This window comes from Hoplias malabaricus, chromosome 12 (assembly GCF_029633855.1).
Source record: "Hoplias malabaricus isolate fHopMal1 chromosome 12, fHopMal1.hap1, whole genome shotgun sequence".
NCBI lineage: Eukaryota > Metazoa > Chordata > Actinopteri > Characiformes > Erythrinidae > Hoplias > Hoplias malabaricus.
The window spans coordinates 18,940,692-18,958,155 of NC_089811.1; the positions used below are offsets into that span (position 1 = coordinate 18,940,692).

Below are 17,464 nucleotides of genomic sequence, written 5' to 3' on the forward strand. Positions count from 1 at the left end.
TTCTGCATATGTACAGGACATACAAAGGATTAAAATTACATTACTCTCCTCTCCAAGATGCAGTAACATTTAACAAAGTATATAAATATATGAAAGTGAACAAACAGAAGACAAGTGCAGGACAACAGAAGAAAGTGCAGGACATACGATACCAGCAGCTCACTGATAGACATACATGTGTCAATGGCACACTGACTAAAGACAATAAACTGATTTGGAGGTAGGATAATGGATGTACAAGGCAGTGTAAATAATAGTGCAAAAATTGTAATAGAAGGAGGTAGGATACTAGATGTACAAGGCAGAGTAGACAATAGTGCAAGATAATCGTATAACAACTAAATAAAGTGAACAAGTGCATACCTATTGAAAAAGTCACAGTTAGGTCTGATGAGGAGCTTAAGTGACAGTACCAATATAAACAGACCCGGTGTTAACAGTAGTGTAAATACAGGGATATGAAGCCTGGAGGCTGGTTAAAGTGATTGAGTGCCTGCCTGATTTTCAAAGTCACAGTTGGGTATTGGTGGTAATTGATGAGATTGCTGAGTAGTGTGTGTGGGGGCAGAAGTGGGAGGGGGCAGGGAGAGAGTTCAGCATTCTCACAGCCTGATGGATGGAGCTGTCCCTCAGTCTGCTGGTCCCAGCGCTGAGACTACGCAGTGTCCGCCCTGATGGCAGCAGGCTGAAGAAGCCGTGTAGCTGGTGGGTGGGATCACCTGACAAGTAGAGAGCTTTTCGTAGGAGACGGGATCTGTAGAAGTCCTGAAGGCAGGGGAGAGAGGTACCAATGATCTTCTCAGCAGTTCTCACAATACGCTGGAGGGTTCTGCAGCAGGATGCTGTGTAGTCAGGATTCTCTCGATGGCCTCACTGTATAAGGTGATCATGATGAGGGTGGGAGCTCTTGCTCTTCTTAGCTTGTGGAAAAAGTAGAGCCGTTGGTGAGCCTTCTTGGCCAATGATGCTGTGTTGATGGTCCAGTAGTGGTCCTCTGTGACGTGCACACCCAGGAACTTGGTGCTGCTCACCCTCTCCATAGCAGCCCCGTTGATGGATAGAGGAGCATGTTGTGTGTGAGTTCTCCTGAAGTCCACAACAATCTCCTTGGTTTTCTCAGTGTTCAAAGAGAGATTGTTGTGTTTGCACAAAGAGGCCAGCCGGCTCAAGCAAACTTGATGAAGAGGTTGGAGGTGTGTTATGGAGAGCAGTTGTGGGTTAGCAGAGTGAACAGAAGGGGGCTCAGCACACATCCTTGGGGAGCCCCCATGTTCAGAGTGATGGTGCTGGACGAGTTACTGCCAACCCGTACTACCTGTGGTCTTCCAGTCAGGAAGTCAAGCAGCCAGTTGCACAGTGATGTGTTCAGTCCCAGTCTGTCCAGTTTCTGAATGAGCTGTTGGGAGATGATTGTGTTGAATGCAGAATTGAAATCAATAAAAAGCATTCTGACATAGGTGTCTTTCTTGTCCAGATGAGTAAGGGCTGAATGGAGAGCAGTGGAGACCGCATCATCAGTATATGTATATGCTACTCAAACTTCAAAATATGCCAAGAAGCACGGCACTACCTCAGCATCACACATTAGAAACACAGTCCATGAGACATGTTATATTTATGTAAACTGTACTCCTGAAGTTAAAGTAGATTACTTGCGAACATTTGTACTGTTGTTACAGATGCTTGTTTTTCTCCAAAAAGAGTGGAAATACGCTGTAAGGTTCAAAAATAGTGTTCGCACAACACACACTAACACACCATCACAGCATCAGTGTCACTGCAGTGCTGAGAATGATCATACTACCACTCATACCATGATCATACCACCACTCAAATCATACCTGCTCTGTGAGTTTCCTGTGGAAATCCTGACCATTGAAGGACAGGGTGGTAAAAAGCTAAAAATGTATGAAGAGCATAGATGTACTACAATCTGTAACTAGAACTACAAAGTGCACTATTGTCAGTAAAGCTGAGAGAATGGACTGTGAGTGTATAAACGAGGAGGTGGTTATTATGCTATGGTTGATCAGTGTCTTTTATATGAATGTTGCCATGTAAAGACATATTGAAAACATTGACATCCTGACTCGCAGAGTTATCCATTTCACGAATTTTAAATGTCTTTGTTCTCAATGAGACTGCTCCAGAGCTAACACTTTGCATTGGCTATGTCTCATTCCATTTCATGCTTTTATATTAAAAAAGCTTTGAACGTTTGTGTGTAAAGTGTAATGTGAAAGGGACCTATCATTTCACTGTGCTAAACAGCCCACTACTATTAAGTCACATTTTCATGTTTCAGTTTTATAAAGGCAGCTACAAACTGACTTAAACGAGAAGAAAAAAAACTATGCAACATTTTGCCTCAGCTTTTACACTTTAAATATTAAAACCACTTGAGGGTTCATTGACCTGTCCTCATAGATAACAATGAATTATTTGTACTGTACAGCACTCTGTTCCTTGGGGAGTATGGAGGGGAAAGAAAATAGAGACTGACAAGTTACTCTTCTTAGAGAGATATAAATTCTACAACAGCTGTGGAGGTGGACAATTTTGGTTTGTAGAGCCACCTCTATTCTTTCAGGTTTAGATTGAGCATATTTTGGAAATTTGGAGTGAGAGGAAAAAATATGCACATTTTGTTGGGTTTGTAAAGATAACAGTTTGTTGTGTCTAAATGTGAACCTTTGCATGGTTTGTGAATTATCATGCGGTTGCCTTTGAATGTTGGCTAAGATTTTGTCACTCTGGGGTTCCAGAATGGCACAGCAGTCTAAAAGTTGGCTCTGTCATCAGCAGATTGTGATCCCTGATGATGCCTCAGCAGCACTTCAAAAAGAAGTGATGTGGCGGACTCACAAGTCTTGAAGGAAACATATTGTGTGTGATTGGGTAACAGGTGTGCAACTGATGGGTGGAACTTGTCATGAATAATAATTGGGTAGAGAATTCAGGGAACATTTGGATAATAATGTTAAAAACAAACGGTTTTCTTCACAGTAAAAGAATGAAAACTTGAAAAGTTAACTAATATGTTTGCCCTTATCATCAGAATGTTGTTCAATCCCTAGTGAAGCTCATATAAGGAGCATAATTGGCCTCATTCTCTACAGGTGGATAGGTTGGCCCACTTTCTCCCCCCTAACTCAGCATGATGCTATCAAGTGTGGGTGTTTGTAAGCTAACATAAGTGTGCTGAGATATTCACCGATGCTGTGTGTGTAGCAGCTTGAAACATAGCAGTGGTTGGCCTCATATTTTGGAGGAAACGTACTAGGATGTGAATCTGGCAATGACAATCAAGTACTGGTGTGTGAACAGGGTTAAACAAAGTAAAGTTATGTAATAACATAATTTTGGGAGTAGGACCACGCCCGAACTCCTCCTTTCAGCCCTATATATACCCTGCAAATTCACATCATTTCCGCGTCGGACAAACTCGCCTCAGTTTAGTTCAGGAGATGGATCTCGACTGCTTCACGACGTCAGCTCGCTCCTCCGCGCTGGGTCATTCCTGCTGATCCCCATATTCGGAGCCGTGTTCGGCCTTTATCAAGCCCACTGAGCTTCCTGTTTTAAACCCGCACCCGCCTCCACCCCGTCTCCACACTTTTCCCTTTTCTCATATTCATTTATCCAATGGGGGGGTCTGGCTTCATACGCATTCATAAGCCGCCCTGAACTCTTCCTCAAAAGACTTCTGAGTTCACCTCCCCATTTCAGCCTCTACGGGCGTGGTCTGTACTAGCAAAACAGTGTTGGTCCATCGGAGCTGATGAATTCCCAAAATATTACCAGCCAGAAAATCGTTGGAAACAGAAATGAATTCACTTTTGTGGCTACTTTGTGGTGCAAGTGTGCATTCATCAACAAATAATGGGCTTGGGACATTTGGGGATGCAATTCGTAGGATGGCATTCATAACCTATGGACAAGAATTGCCAGTGCCTAAACTGGGGGAATGGGAGGGGAATAAATACCATTTTGTTCAGTAAGCACAATTCCAACTGTAATATGCTGACTTAACCATACAGTAAAATATATGCCAGTAGAGACGACAAATTTGATTTATTCAAGCTGATTTTTAGTCTGCGTTTTATTCTGTGTCCAATTTGCATTTTGGTTCAAGTCCCTAGTTCATGTACTTTAAAGAGAAATGTTATGATTATTTTATACAGTTATGATTGTGCACTCTTGCTGTATATCTCACCATTTTCACATAGAGCACTCACAGAGCCAATGTCTCCATGGCTTAAAGGGCTATTACATTAATTTTGTGGAAACCATAACCATATCAACTACTAGGCTAACCATTAACCCATATCACAGCCATACACTAACTTTAACACGTCTTCGTCATAAAAAGTAACAATTTACGCTATATGGGTTTTGTTCTTTAAGGAAGACAAATCCCCACAATGTGAGTATGTAAACATGTTGTGGTTCATCACACTGTGATACATACATATACATAAAGAGTCACACATTCAAAACATACACACATTTTATATCAAATCAGAATCTAAACAATTCACTGGTTATGAGAGTAGCTTGAGCTTCCTTGTTTAAAAGAACAGGTGCAGTAGTTTTTGAGGGGGTTTTACACTGGGTAAAAATGATGCTGTCTCACTTGATCCTTGTGGTATTTTGACCAATGGACAAAGTGGAACAACGGACATTTCATTAAGATCCCAGGGAACTGTCTTAACTTGTGGAAAGGAATATAATATATCCTCTTGAAGGTGCACCTAATTGTGGAGACGGGTTCTGTTGTGCATGAAATTAAATAGAAAAAGGGATGCTCTGGAGCAGCAGAATATGAGTCTAAGTTTACCATGTTCATAGCTAAGCTCTGGTAAGAGGGACATAAATCCCACCAGCACTGGACTGTGGAATAGTGGCACTGCTGTCTATTCAATACTTAGGCTTCGTAGGAGAGCAGAGGTTGATATTGCTGCAAAAGTTGGAGAAACTGTCTATTAATGCCCTTGATTTCAGAAGAATTGTCCGATGAGCAGGTATTGACTATGTCTTTTGGTCATATTGTGTATTTTCTGAGAACATGACAGTTAGTATTGTGAGTGCCTTCAGTGTGCTCTGAGATTGATCTGTGCCCAATTCTTCATGCAGTAGCACAAGCACTGAAATGGCTGCTTTAATGAAGGAGGAGAGGTGCTAGTGTCCTTTCCTTTGCAGTGACCTGGTTAGCTCTATTACAGAGAACTCAGCATGATGCAGCAGAGTCTCTAAACCCCGCTCTTTCATCACACACACGTCTCAGAGATTTGTGAAAACGCCTCAACTCTGCCTTGTCCTTGTCTCAGCCTCTATCCCACTGCCACACAGAAAGCTTACTTCCTGTTTGTGCTAAAACCCTTCAGGAAAGAAGATTTGTCTTTGAGTGGAGTGAGGCATGTTGGTGGAAACATGCAATCTGGCTGATACATAACTGATCTCTCTGTCTGTCTGCCTCTCCCTCTTGCTCTGTCACAGGTTTTTCTTTACTTGCCTCTCTCTCTCTCTCTCTCTCTCTCTCTCTCTTTCTCTCTTATTGCATCAGCTCCACTGACCACATACAGGAGCACTGTATTCCTACAATTAAAGACTGTAGTCCACCAGTTCTCTGCATACTTTCTTAGCCCCATTTCACTCTGCTCTTCAATGGTCAGGACCACCACAAGACCACCACAGAGCAGGTGTAATTTGGGTGGATCATTCTCAGCGCTGCAGTGACGGTGTTAATGTGTTATTGTGTGTTGTGCTGGTAAAAGTGGATCAGACCCAGCAGTGCTGCTGGAGATTTTATAGCTCTCAGTTTCACTGCCATGCCAAGAACCGTCCACCAACCATAGTATTCAACCAATAGAGTTGGCTAGACTAAAGGACAACCAACACAAACTGTGCAGTAACAGATGAGGTGGTGTCTCTGAATTTACATCTACAAGGTGGACCAAAGAGGTAGGTTTGTCTAACAGGGTGGACAGTGTTTAAAAACTCCAGCAGCAACTGCTGTGTCTGATCAACTTGTACAAGCACAACACACACTAAGACCACCATGTCAGTGCTGAGAATGATTCACCACCCAAGTCATACCTGCTCTGTGGTGGGTAAATATGAATTCAATTTTAAATTTTGATGATTTGACCAACAAGTGACATTACTTCTGCTGTGTCCAAACTGGCTGACATTTCACAATGAGGCTAGAAGTAGCAATTATATTCTAATTATAATATAATTCCTTCAATGTGTCATGGCTTGGACAAACATCAGCGCGACACCACCTCACCACAGGTGTGCCCCAAGTCTCAGTGCTGGGTCCCCTCCTCTTTGCCTTGTACACCACCTCTCTAGGCCCAATCATACATTCGCACGGCTTTTCCTATCACTGCTATGCTGATGACACACAGCTCTATTTATCCTTTCCTCCAGGTGACACTTCAGTGGCAACTCAAATCTCTGACTGTCTCTCTGACATATCTACATGGATGAAGGAACATCACCTCCAATTGAATTTATCCAAAACTGAACTACTGGTCCTCCCAGCCAAGCAAGCTATTCTCCACAACATCAGCATCAAGCTCAAGTCCCTATCAGTGGCTCCCACCAAGGTTGTAAGAAACCTGGGTGTCATGGTCGATGACCAGCTGACCTTCTTCCTATTCAACATAAGGAAGATTAGGCCATATCTAACTCAACATGCAACACAGCTCCTTGTTCAGACTTTAGTAATCTCCCGTCTATACTATTGCAACGCCCTCCTGACAGGTCTTCCGGCCTGTGCTGTGAGACCGCTAAAGATTATCCAGAATGCTGCAGCACGCCTGGTTTTCAACCAACCCAAAAGAGCACATGTCACGCCCCTATTAGTTGAGCTGCATTGGCTACCCTTAGCTGCTTGCATCAAATTTAAATCACTAATGATGGCCTTCAGTGTATTCACTGGTTCTGCTCCCATCTACCTCAATAGACTCTTAAAACTATATGTTTTAACACTCTCTGTTCCTCAAAGGAGCGCCAACTAACACAGCCAACCCCCCGCACAGGTCAGTCGAGGCTATTCTCATCTCTGGTACCACGCTGGTGGAACGAGCTTCCAAGCACTATCAGAGCAACAGAAACCCTCTCCGCATTCAAGAAATCCTTGAAAACCCAACTCTTCCGAGAGTATCTTTTGCACTGAAAGTCTTTCTTTAATGCACTTATTACTTCCTGGCATATTGCACTTAATGTAAGGTATTTTATATAATTTGTGCTGTAGTTTGAATGTTAGATCCTCTTTTGGAAGTCGCTTTGGATAAAAGCGTCTGCCAAATGCATAAATGTAAATGTAAATGTATAATTTATAATTTTCATGTGGTTTTGGGTACAGTGTGATTGTGTCCACCTCAAAACCCTCCTCTTTTCTCCTCTCTCTCTTTCTCTCTTGCTCTCTCTGCAAGTTGGAGGAGGTGAAGATGACAGCTCATATTCCTGTGCTGCTTCTGCTCACTGGTCTCTCTGTGTCATTCAGTTTAAAGGTGGTGTCTAAGAGAGGTTCAGGTAGGCCCCAGATTTTTGCTCTTTTTCTCTTTCTCTATCTCTCACTCCTGCGGTCTCTCAGTCACAATTTTAGCACACAGACCATAATGGACTAACAGTAGATTTCAATTACGATGATCAAAGCTGCAGCTTAAAAAAAGGGTTTACTATGCATAATTAATGTATTAAATGCTAATTTAATGTTTTAATGTGTTTGTATTGTGTTATGGTAATGGTGGGGATGTAATGGTGTTAGTATGTATTTAAACAGTACATGCCATTACTTTTTATGTTGCATTTCATTTGGCACTTACTGTGTTGCAGTAAATTTTATACACGTGGAAATATCACATTTGTTAAGGTAAAGAATCAAAAGAATAAAAAAAGTGTAAAAGTTTGCTTTTGGTTACTCAGGTAAAATGAGCGATGTAGGCATAGCATCATTCAGTATGACACAGAAATATAAAAGAGGACGAACTCATGGACATTAAAGATATTTTATTAGCATAGTCTTATTGTCTGAAAGAACAATTTTCTGCATTGACCAATGTGTAAAACCAGGGTGACCAATCAAAACTCCATCTTCCATAGTAGTAAAACAAATAAAGGCAACATTGAGGATACTGGGGAACTGCTGTTCTCTCTTTATTTTTTATGTTCAGAAGCTTCATGTCTTTTAAACTAGAATGGTAGGTATATTTGTGGTTAAAAAAAAAACAAACAAAAACTTGTTTGTACATGACTGAAGTTTAGTTTTGTATCACTTTCTCTCTGTACTATTGCAACGCCCTCCTGACAGGTCTTCCGGCCTGTGCTGTGAGACCGCTAAAGATTATCCAGAATGCTGCAGCACGCCTGGTTTTCAACCAACCCAAAAGAGCACATGTCACGCCCCTATTAGTTGAGCTGCATTGGCTACCCTTAGCTGCTCGCATCAAATTTAAATCACTAATGATGGCCTTTAGTGTATTCACTGGTTCTGCTCCCATCTACCTCAATAGACTCTTAAAACCATATGTTAGTGCCCGCCCTCTCTGTTCCTCAAAGGAGCGCCAACTAACACAGCCAACCCCCCACACAGGTCAGTCGAGGCTATTTTCATCTCTGGCACCACACTGGTGGAACGAGCTTCCAAGCACTATCAGAGCAACAGAAACCCTCTCCGCATTCAAGAAATCCTTGAAAACCCAACTCTTCCGAGAGTATCTTTTGCACTGAAAGTCTTTCTTTAATGCACTTATTACTTCCTGGCATATTGCACTTAATGTAAGGTATTTTGTATAATTTGTGCTGTAGTTTGAATGTTAGATCCTCTTTTGGAAGTCGCTTTGGATAAAAGCATCTGCCAAATGCATAAATGTAAATGTAATAAATGTTAAATAAAAATTAAATAAGTCAGCATTACACATCTATGGAGCAGATATAGAGTAATATCCTCATCTCCGTTCATGCTTTTAAATATTCAGAGGTTTCTACATTGTCTGAAGTGTTTTTCTGAGAAAGAGTATGCCTAGCATATCTTACAGAAACCCTTTATTCCTTTCTTTCTTTTCTTGTTTTACCCCTTTACAGACACTGGTACTTCATAAACACATTAGACTGGTTTCCAGATGCAAACAGGCTGAAGAGCTAGGAAATAGTGAGGCAACATCCTTAGAATTTTATAAAAAAAATGTGGATAACCAAGACCTACAGGTTAGAGAAGTATGCTTGGGACTGAAAGATTGCCAATTTGATCCCCTGGACCAGCACCAAGAAATGGGAGTGTGGGTGTAGTAAGGAAACTGCTCTTATTCATCCCTCAGCATTCATGGCTGAAGTACCCTTCAGCAAGGCACCTAAACCTTCAGTGCTCCCCAGGCACTGAAGCTAAAGTGGGTGCCCCCCCACTCAGGTTATGAGTGTGCTAAAATTGCTCAAAACTATGTGTGTGAGTATGTTTCACCGGGTTAAATGAGAGAATTTCAATTTCCTCAAGGAGATTAATAATGTACCACTTCTTTTTTAGTCTTTTTCATTCATATTTCCTAGTGATGTGAAGCAAAGTGTTGAGTTTTTCGTCAAATAAAGAATCAGTGTTTCTTCCAAACCTCAGATTTTTGAAAAATAAAATGCTGGACGGTGTAGTGTAGCTGGTAACAACACTTCCCTTCACACAAAGAGGTGGCTTTAATAAGCAGCTTGGAATGAAACTCACTGTCCCAGTAATAGCTCTTTTCCACTGCAATGTATTTACTCTACTCAGCTATACTCGCCAGTAACATTAAGTGTTGTTTACTCACCATGTATTTGCATGTTGTTTTGTTTTGGTAGACCTAACAAAACTCTGTTCATCAATTCAAACATATTATTGCAGTATTGTTGTTCCTTGTTGCACAGTCTAGCTTCACTGTAGTTTTTTTGTCAGCCACCAATCCAAGTAGTGTTTGATTGTCTTCAAAAGACCACAGCATCATTTTAGGACCTGCCAATGCTTTTACAGATGTCTGCCAAATAAATGTAAATGTAAGTAACTGAATTTGGTCTTAAGGTTTTACCACATTAAAAATTCAATTCTAAAGAGTGTGACACATTTTTCCACACATTAAATCTGACGTTCAGCCAGAATCAAAAAACACTTTTTAAAACTATTTTGAGGATGTTTCTTTACCATTTGCTAGCTCTCCAGTGTGTTTGCTCCAGTGTTTATAAATGGGTTTAAAAAAAAAAAAAAACATAGTGTCTCTTTCCTGTATGCTATGCTTTTTCTCTTTGCTCACAGAATTTTCCTGCCCTCCAAATGTTGATAAGCATGAACAGAGATGAGGATATTGATATTTTCTGCTCCATAGGTGGGTAATATTGAATGATTTGTGCTGTAAATGGAATTGACTCTAAATTCGGTAAAGTGCTAACTACATGCAAGTACACACAGACTGAAAATGCTACAAAACTAGACAGTTTGACAAATGAGTTTCTGTGGTAATTCACACTGTAAATAAAAACTTACAGACAAGTTAGACTTCAGTCACTTACAATCCCCAAAACATACCGTTCCCCCTTAAAAGATGTGGAGCTTACAAAGGTAAACAAACCAGAGAACAGCATTCCTGTATACAATATTAATAGTAATAATAATGAGCATGAGCGATGTTATAAAGCACCTTTCACATACCCAAGGATGCCTTTTTCTGTTTTATTTTGTTGTATGTTACTGGATCTTTTGTTAATTAGATACTTCTGTCCATAATGTGCACCTTGTGCTTGTCTAGATACTGACTTCAGACCATTTGCACAATTTATCAGTCACTTCCTGCACAGACAATATGAGGTCAGCAGTGGTCCTATGGCACTTCTTTTGCATCGATGGACAGTGTAAACTGAAACTGAATAGTTATTGCATAGCAACATTCTACGGTCAGCAGATATATACGTACCAAGGGCACCTATATGGTAGGCGTGTACCTAATAATCTGGCAATCCAAAGTAGGCTGTGAATCATTTGAGCAATTTGCTTGCCTCCACAAACTCTGTATGTGGAGGACACTTGCAGATTGAGGTTTTGATGTAAAATGCTTTTTTTTTCACGTGAAAGAGCAAACTGTGCTTCTCATCTCTCAGCATCTTCCTGCACCTCATTATCTGGAGTACATGGTGGCCTTGGCACTCATTTCATGCTCCTTTTCCTTCTCATACACTCACCGCAACACACACACACAAACACACACGCACACACACTCCACACACACACACACACTCACACACACACACACACACTCCACACACACACGCACGCACACTCCACACACACACACACAGACACACACACACACACACACACTCTGGCAACAGAGTAACACCTCTAACAGATGGCTGCTCCTGCTCTCCTCCAGACCTATGCTCTGCTGCAAAGTTGTTTTACTTTTTAATTTATATTTTATTTATTACTTTTTTTGGGGGTACACTTTCTGGGATTTCTTGGAAACCCTTTAAAACATAATTAAATTGGCACATTTTTATAAAGCCAATCATTTATTTATTTTTTTTAAAAATCAAAAAGGGAAAAACATTTCTCGTGTTCCCTGGACTCTGAAATGAAAATAAGGAATCAGTCATGATGTTATTGTTGATTTGTTTAGATATGCTTTCAACTGTCTATGTCCCCTGGCCCTCTCTGACTGGCAGGGGGGAGGGGAGGGGGAGAGGTGACAGTCTGTGTGTGAGAAGGAGAGGGAGGGGCTGACGGGGGATTCAGCAAAAAAGAGAAGACTCCAGGCAGATGAGTGGGAGGGGACATATATTTGACCATAAACTAGTACTTGGATCAAAACCCAATATGGACATATGTGGTATCATGAGAATCTTAAGAACCTGAACTTTAATAATTATTAATTATTAAATATATATGTGGAACTTTCTTTACTGTGTGATAGCAGGCTCTGCTTAAAAAGAGCAGTACAGCTTGTCTTCAAAACTTCACATAACTAACAGCTGAAACTGAAAAATGCTTTAGCCATATGATATGAAAACGCACAAGCTCCTTTCCCATGGTCTTCGGAATATATCTGTCTCATCTTGCTGGTACTGCATCTCTAGGTGGCAATGTAATCAATTATGAATCTATACAACCAGTTGTTGTCTAATTTTAGCACCCCCTTTTTATGAAATGTGGGCATATTTAGCAGACTACTTCAGTGTAATGACATACATTTGTGCACCAAGTTGTGTTTGATTTAGGTGAAGTTTGCTGTAGTTATAGCTCAAAGAGTGCACCGAGCCCCAGCCATGCATATTTGTTAAATTACTGCCGCAACAGCGTGTCAAAAGGTCCAACTTTTGTAAATAATTATTGACCTACAGTCTATACAGATTGCAAAAATACCAATTGTTTATTGTTAAGACAAATTACCAGGGAGGAGTTTGAAAAGCTCTATTTTAACATACCTGACTATTGTGGATAAACTATGCATTTTTTGACAATAGTTGAAATTGTAAAGTTGTAAAACAATATGCAGAGTATGCAATAAAGCAAACTGCTTGTCAATATGTTTATATTTCGCTGAGATATTCCATATTTGCATGTTGAATAATTGAATTTTGTTATGAAACTTTTTATGGGCTTAGAAAGTGCTGCCATGAACATACCATGCAAGTCTCATGATGATACGACCTTGTTAAAGGAAATTTGATTAGCCAATGGCGGCTATGTTTTTTCGAATATGACATCATCACCATAGAATCTATAGCACTATAGCGCCACCATCAGGCTGATCGGGCTGATTCTTTGTACCTGAGTAGTGGGAGGGTTTACTACCAGTTGACCAAACGACAAGTCTGTAGGACCTACGGTTTGGGCTGCCCATTGCGTTTCATTGGAGAAAAACAAGAAGAAGAAGAAAGAAGAAGAAGAAGAAGAAGAAGAAGAGGAAACAGACCAAAAACAATAGGACTCCAGCACTTGCAGTGCTACCTAATAAATGGACACCTAATAAATAAAGTCCTGGAGATTAAATTAGGCATATGAAATCAAAACTTAAAATATACAATTAATATAGAATATGTTACAATTATGTTCCCTAACAAAATGTACTGAATATGTATTCTTGAAGGTACCACCAAAGTGGCCATAAAATATTCCATCAGACTGAGATTTTCTGAGAGTGTATTGTAAGTGCTGGAGAAAAATCATACATCTCATTCATTCATTATCTGTAACTGCTTGTCCAGTTCAGGGTCGCGGTGGGTCCAGAGCCTACCTGGAATCATTGTGCGCAAGGCAGGGACACACCCTGGAGTGGGCGCCAGTCCTTCACAGGGCAACACACACGCCTATGGACACTTTTGAGTCACCAATCCACATAACAACGTGTGTTTTTGGACCGTGGGAGGAAACCGAACACACCAACTCCTCACAGACAGTCACCCGGAGCTGGAATCGAACCCACAACCTCCAGGCCCCTGGAGCTGTGTTACTGCGCCACCGTGCCGCCCCAAATCATATATCTCAAAAAATGTATTTTTTTAGAAAGCGTACATTGTTTATATTTTTTCATATTTCATATTAAAGTAAAAAAAAGAATTACATTTTAGCATTTTAGATCATTCCTATCAGTGTGTCCATCATGAAACAATAATAAATAATTATAGTTATATGTCGTGTTATGTATATATTATATTTACCACCCTGCGAAGACTGGCGTCCCCTCCAGTGTGTGTTCCCACCTTGCGCCCAGTGATTCCGGGTAGGCTCCGGACCCATTGCGACCCTGAACTGGATGAACAGTTACCGAAAATGAATGAATAATATTATATTTATTTAATTATGCCAAAAGAAAACTAACAAAAACTGAGATAATTTGTGTTCTGTCAGGAATGTCATACACAACACCTATGGGACTCACCATCCTGACAAAGATGTCTCTGTGTGTGTGTGTGTGTGTGTGTGTACTTTTGTGCTCCAGGCTTTTCCTCACACCCCAAGCATATACACAAGCTCTCAGAACATCAAGGATTCCTCCGACAGGTCTTCAAAGACTTTATTGTGCAGATTGGTCAGGGTCATGCTCTGATTGGTGCTTTTTGTGATAAGTGGATGGAAAGTCACGCTCTGATTGGCTCTTTCATGGCAGATTGTGTGGTAGTGGATGTGGAGCGCATGGCAACCTCTATTTAGAGATTTAAGCGATTGAATGATGCTCAGGCACTCCTCAAGAAAGTAGAATTGCTTTTGGGGGAAAAAGGAGGAGAGACACACACACCTCACAACACGCTCATTTCTCCTTTTATTCTCTCAGGAACTTTTGTCACTCAGACAGGAATACTTCAGGAACTTGTCAGAAAGCCTTTGCAAATGGAAAAACATAATATGTCTAGAAATATTGTGATATGCAACCCACTCAGCTGTTTGTTTCTATGTGGGCAAGTATGTGTATGTGAGTATTTGTTTGTGTATAGATGATGTGGACATTTTTTAGAATAGAGATCCCTAACAGGAAGACACATTCAGAAAGATGTTAAACTCATTTAAATTTCCCTGTGTCTGAAATGGCTCCCTGTTAACTATTCCATATATTACTCACTATAAAATGCACTATTATAGGGAACAGAATTCAGGAGGGTAGTGAACGATTTTGGACTGTAGCTCATGTTGGTTGTTAAAGGCACAGTGCATTATGGGTATCCGCTATCCACTAGTATCAGCTTGCGTACATGGGTTGTACAGTACCTTTTGCAGTGCATTGGCGGATTGTTTGAGAGCACAGAAAATAATCAGCTATGATACCGGAAACTAGTGTAAAATGGCGAAACCCCAAAATAGTGCATTACATGGCGAGTAGGGCACAGTTTCGGATACAGCATTAAACTGAAAATTTTTTCCAAGTTCCTCTTTAAAATCTAGATTTATTACAGTTGTTTTGCAATTCTGCTGAAATTTCTAAATTTTAAAGAATTTCTATACTTGTATGAAACTTTACTAACTGAGAGACTTTTCTTTTTTTGATTAATCTAATACCTTCTGAAATCTAAAACTGTTTCCAGCATACATAGACAAGAGAGAGAAAGACTAAAATATTTTAGTGTGACTTTGAAAGCCTTGAAGCTTGAAGCATACACCAGCAAGTGAATAAGCCCTAGTTCATGAGTGTCATGAAGTAAATGACAGGAACTGCAGGCTGATTAAATGCAGGCTGATACAATGCAACACACACACACACATACACACGCGCGCACACGTTGTATACGCCCATCCCGTGTCATTAACTCCACTATAGTTCCCGAATCTCGCTCCTATTCTTGCTGTCCTTCGTTTTTCCAAATGCTAATGATGGATTAGCTGATGCTCTTGGCCTAGGGATTTTCTCTTCTTTTATTCTCTCACACCTTCTAGTGCACTCTCTCAGGTCCTTTTCTTTCTTGCTTCCCCTCACGTCACTCGTGACCTGTAGACACTCTGGCTTTCCTCACAGAATGAAAGAAAGACCCCAAACACAACACACAAGTGTACAGTCCTCCCTTTTTTCTTTTTCTCCCTTCAAGTTGATTTTTTTTCTCTGTGTTCCACTTCAGATGTTTTTTTTTTTTAAAAAAAAGGACTGAATGCTCTGCCCTCATTGGTCTGTGGAACCACCTGCTCACCCTATGATCCCCCTCAGATTCCCAGCACCATGGAGACGGAGGTGTGTGGCCCAAATGTATGGGAAACGATTTTTTGCAGAACAGTGGATGCATTGTTGTAGAGAATATATATATAAAAAACTCTTTTCCTCAGAGGGCAGTTGAGATCAGGTCAAGGTCAAGGCAGGGTCAGCAAGAGGGACGACAGCCAGGCTAAGCAGCAGCAAGGGGGGTTACCATGGGGATGTCCTCACTTTGCCTCAAATATTCATATAGAGACAAAGTGGAAGTATGCAGATGCATTCAAATTAAGATTGGTGTGATTAGATGTTGCAGGAGAAGCTGAACGTTCTGAAAGTGGCTTATCTGTGGAATTGAATAGATCAGCAGGGGGCCAGACATCAGAGCCACCGCTGTGAAATGAAAGCTTTAACTACATCAACGCACACATATTACAGGCACGTCACACATTTTCATACACCTACCTTCAAACAAAAATATTAATGCAGATAGGTGACAAGGGGGTTTATAGCCTTTCTTTTTTTCTTCTCTTGTTTCATTCTGCCCTTTCTCAGCCTTTTCTGATTCTCATTGTCAGTCTGTTCTTCTCTTTCACGTTCTCACTTTTTAGTCTTTCTCTGCATTGTTTCTCATTCATCTCTGTCCCCCTCTTCCTGTTTACCTTTTTCATTCTGGTTTATATGCCTCTGTGGACTGTTTCTTGATTTTCCTTCATTATCACTCAGTCTCATTTCTGTCTTTCTCCCTCTATCTTGCTGTCTGTTTTTATTCTCTCTCTCTCTCTCTCTCTCTCTCTCTTTTCTCCTCTTTTTCTCTTTCTACGGAGTGGAGTAAAAAATGGAAATGCACTGCAGTCTTTGTGGGTCTTGGTGATTGGATTTGCATGGCGCTAAGCCAGTGTGAACACACACACTCACAAATACACACACACACAGCCCCATGCGCACGCTAAATGAGAATCAGTAACTCAAAATCAACATAGCACTTTTATTAGGGTGCAGTTGAATATCTAAACCAAACAACCATTTTCAGCTACACACACTACCAGCATTCTTTATTTGGCCTTGTACTGCACTAGTGAGGGAAAGGCAGATATGTTTAGAAACCATAAACTCCAGCTCACTCCAAAAATAATAGAAGTAGTTCCATCACTTTAGTTCACTCACTTTCACAGTGCTAGGAGTTTTTATACTTCTCTAGCCAACTCTTGGCATTTGTTAATGCAGTGGTTCCCAAATTGGGGGCAATTGCAGGGGGTTGGGGGGAGGGGGTGTACACAACAAGGCAAATGAATGAGATACATAATGTATTTTAGTTGTAACAATTCCATTCTAAAGGTGATTTGTCACTTTATTTTGTTTAACAAGAGGTAGCTGTTTTTTTATGAATTACAATGTTTAAAATAAATCCCTGAGAGTCTGAAAGCCAAATACAAGTACATGTGTATCAGAGTTGAGGGGCTCAAAAATATTCTCATTTATAATAGGGGGACACAGAACAAAATTTTGGGAATCACTTGGGTATTGTGAGATTAGACTCAGGTGCAGCAGGTCCATAACAGCCGATTTTGGTACATGTGGTATTATAGATATTATATTAGGGGTACAAACTTTTCAAACTTTTTTGTGTAATACATAATTGTAATTCAAAATTCAAATGTTGCATAGTATTAAGAACGTAAATTTTTGTCATTTTGTAAAAAAAAAAAAAAGATTGCTAATATCAAAATACAATATTGTCCCCAAAAACAGAACAAATGAATGTCCTCATATGCATGAACTCATAATGAATGCAGTGACAAAACATTTCTTCTTGCTTGCCATTT

General features: G+C 40.4%; 1 protein-coding gene across 3 annotated transcripts in view; it reads left to right on the forward strand.

Moving 5' to 3' along the window:
* The window catches only part of il1rapl1a (interleukin 1 receptor accessory protein-like 1a), a 234,232-nt gene that overhangs the window by 55,690 nt on the left and 161,078 nt on the right, over positions 1-17,464 (forward strand). For all 3 annotated transcript variants that reach the window (XM_066641201.1, XM_066641202.1, XM_066641203.1), the window contains exon 2: positions 7,446-7,545. In XM_066641201.1, coding sequence (XP_066497298.1) covers positions 7,461-7,545 — 85 coding nt within the window. In that variant the 5' untranslated portion in view covers positions 7,446-7,460. The remainder of the gene's footprint in view (positions 1-7,445; positions 7,546-17,464) is intronic.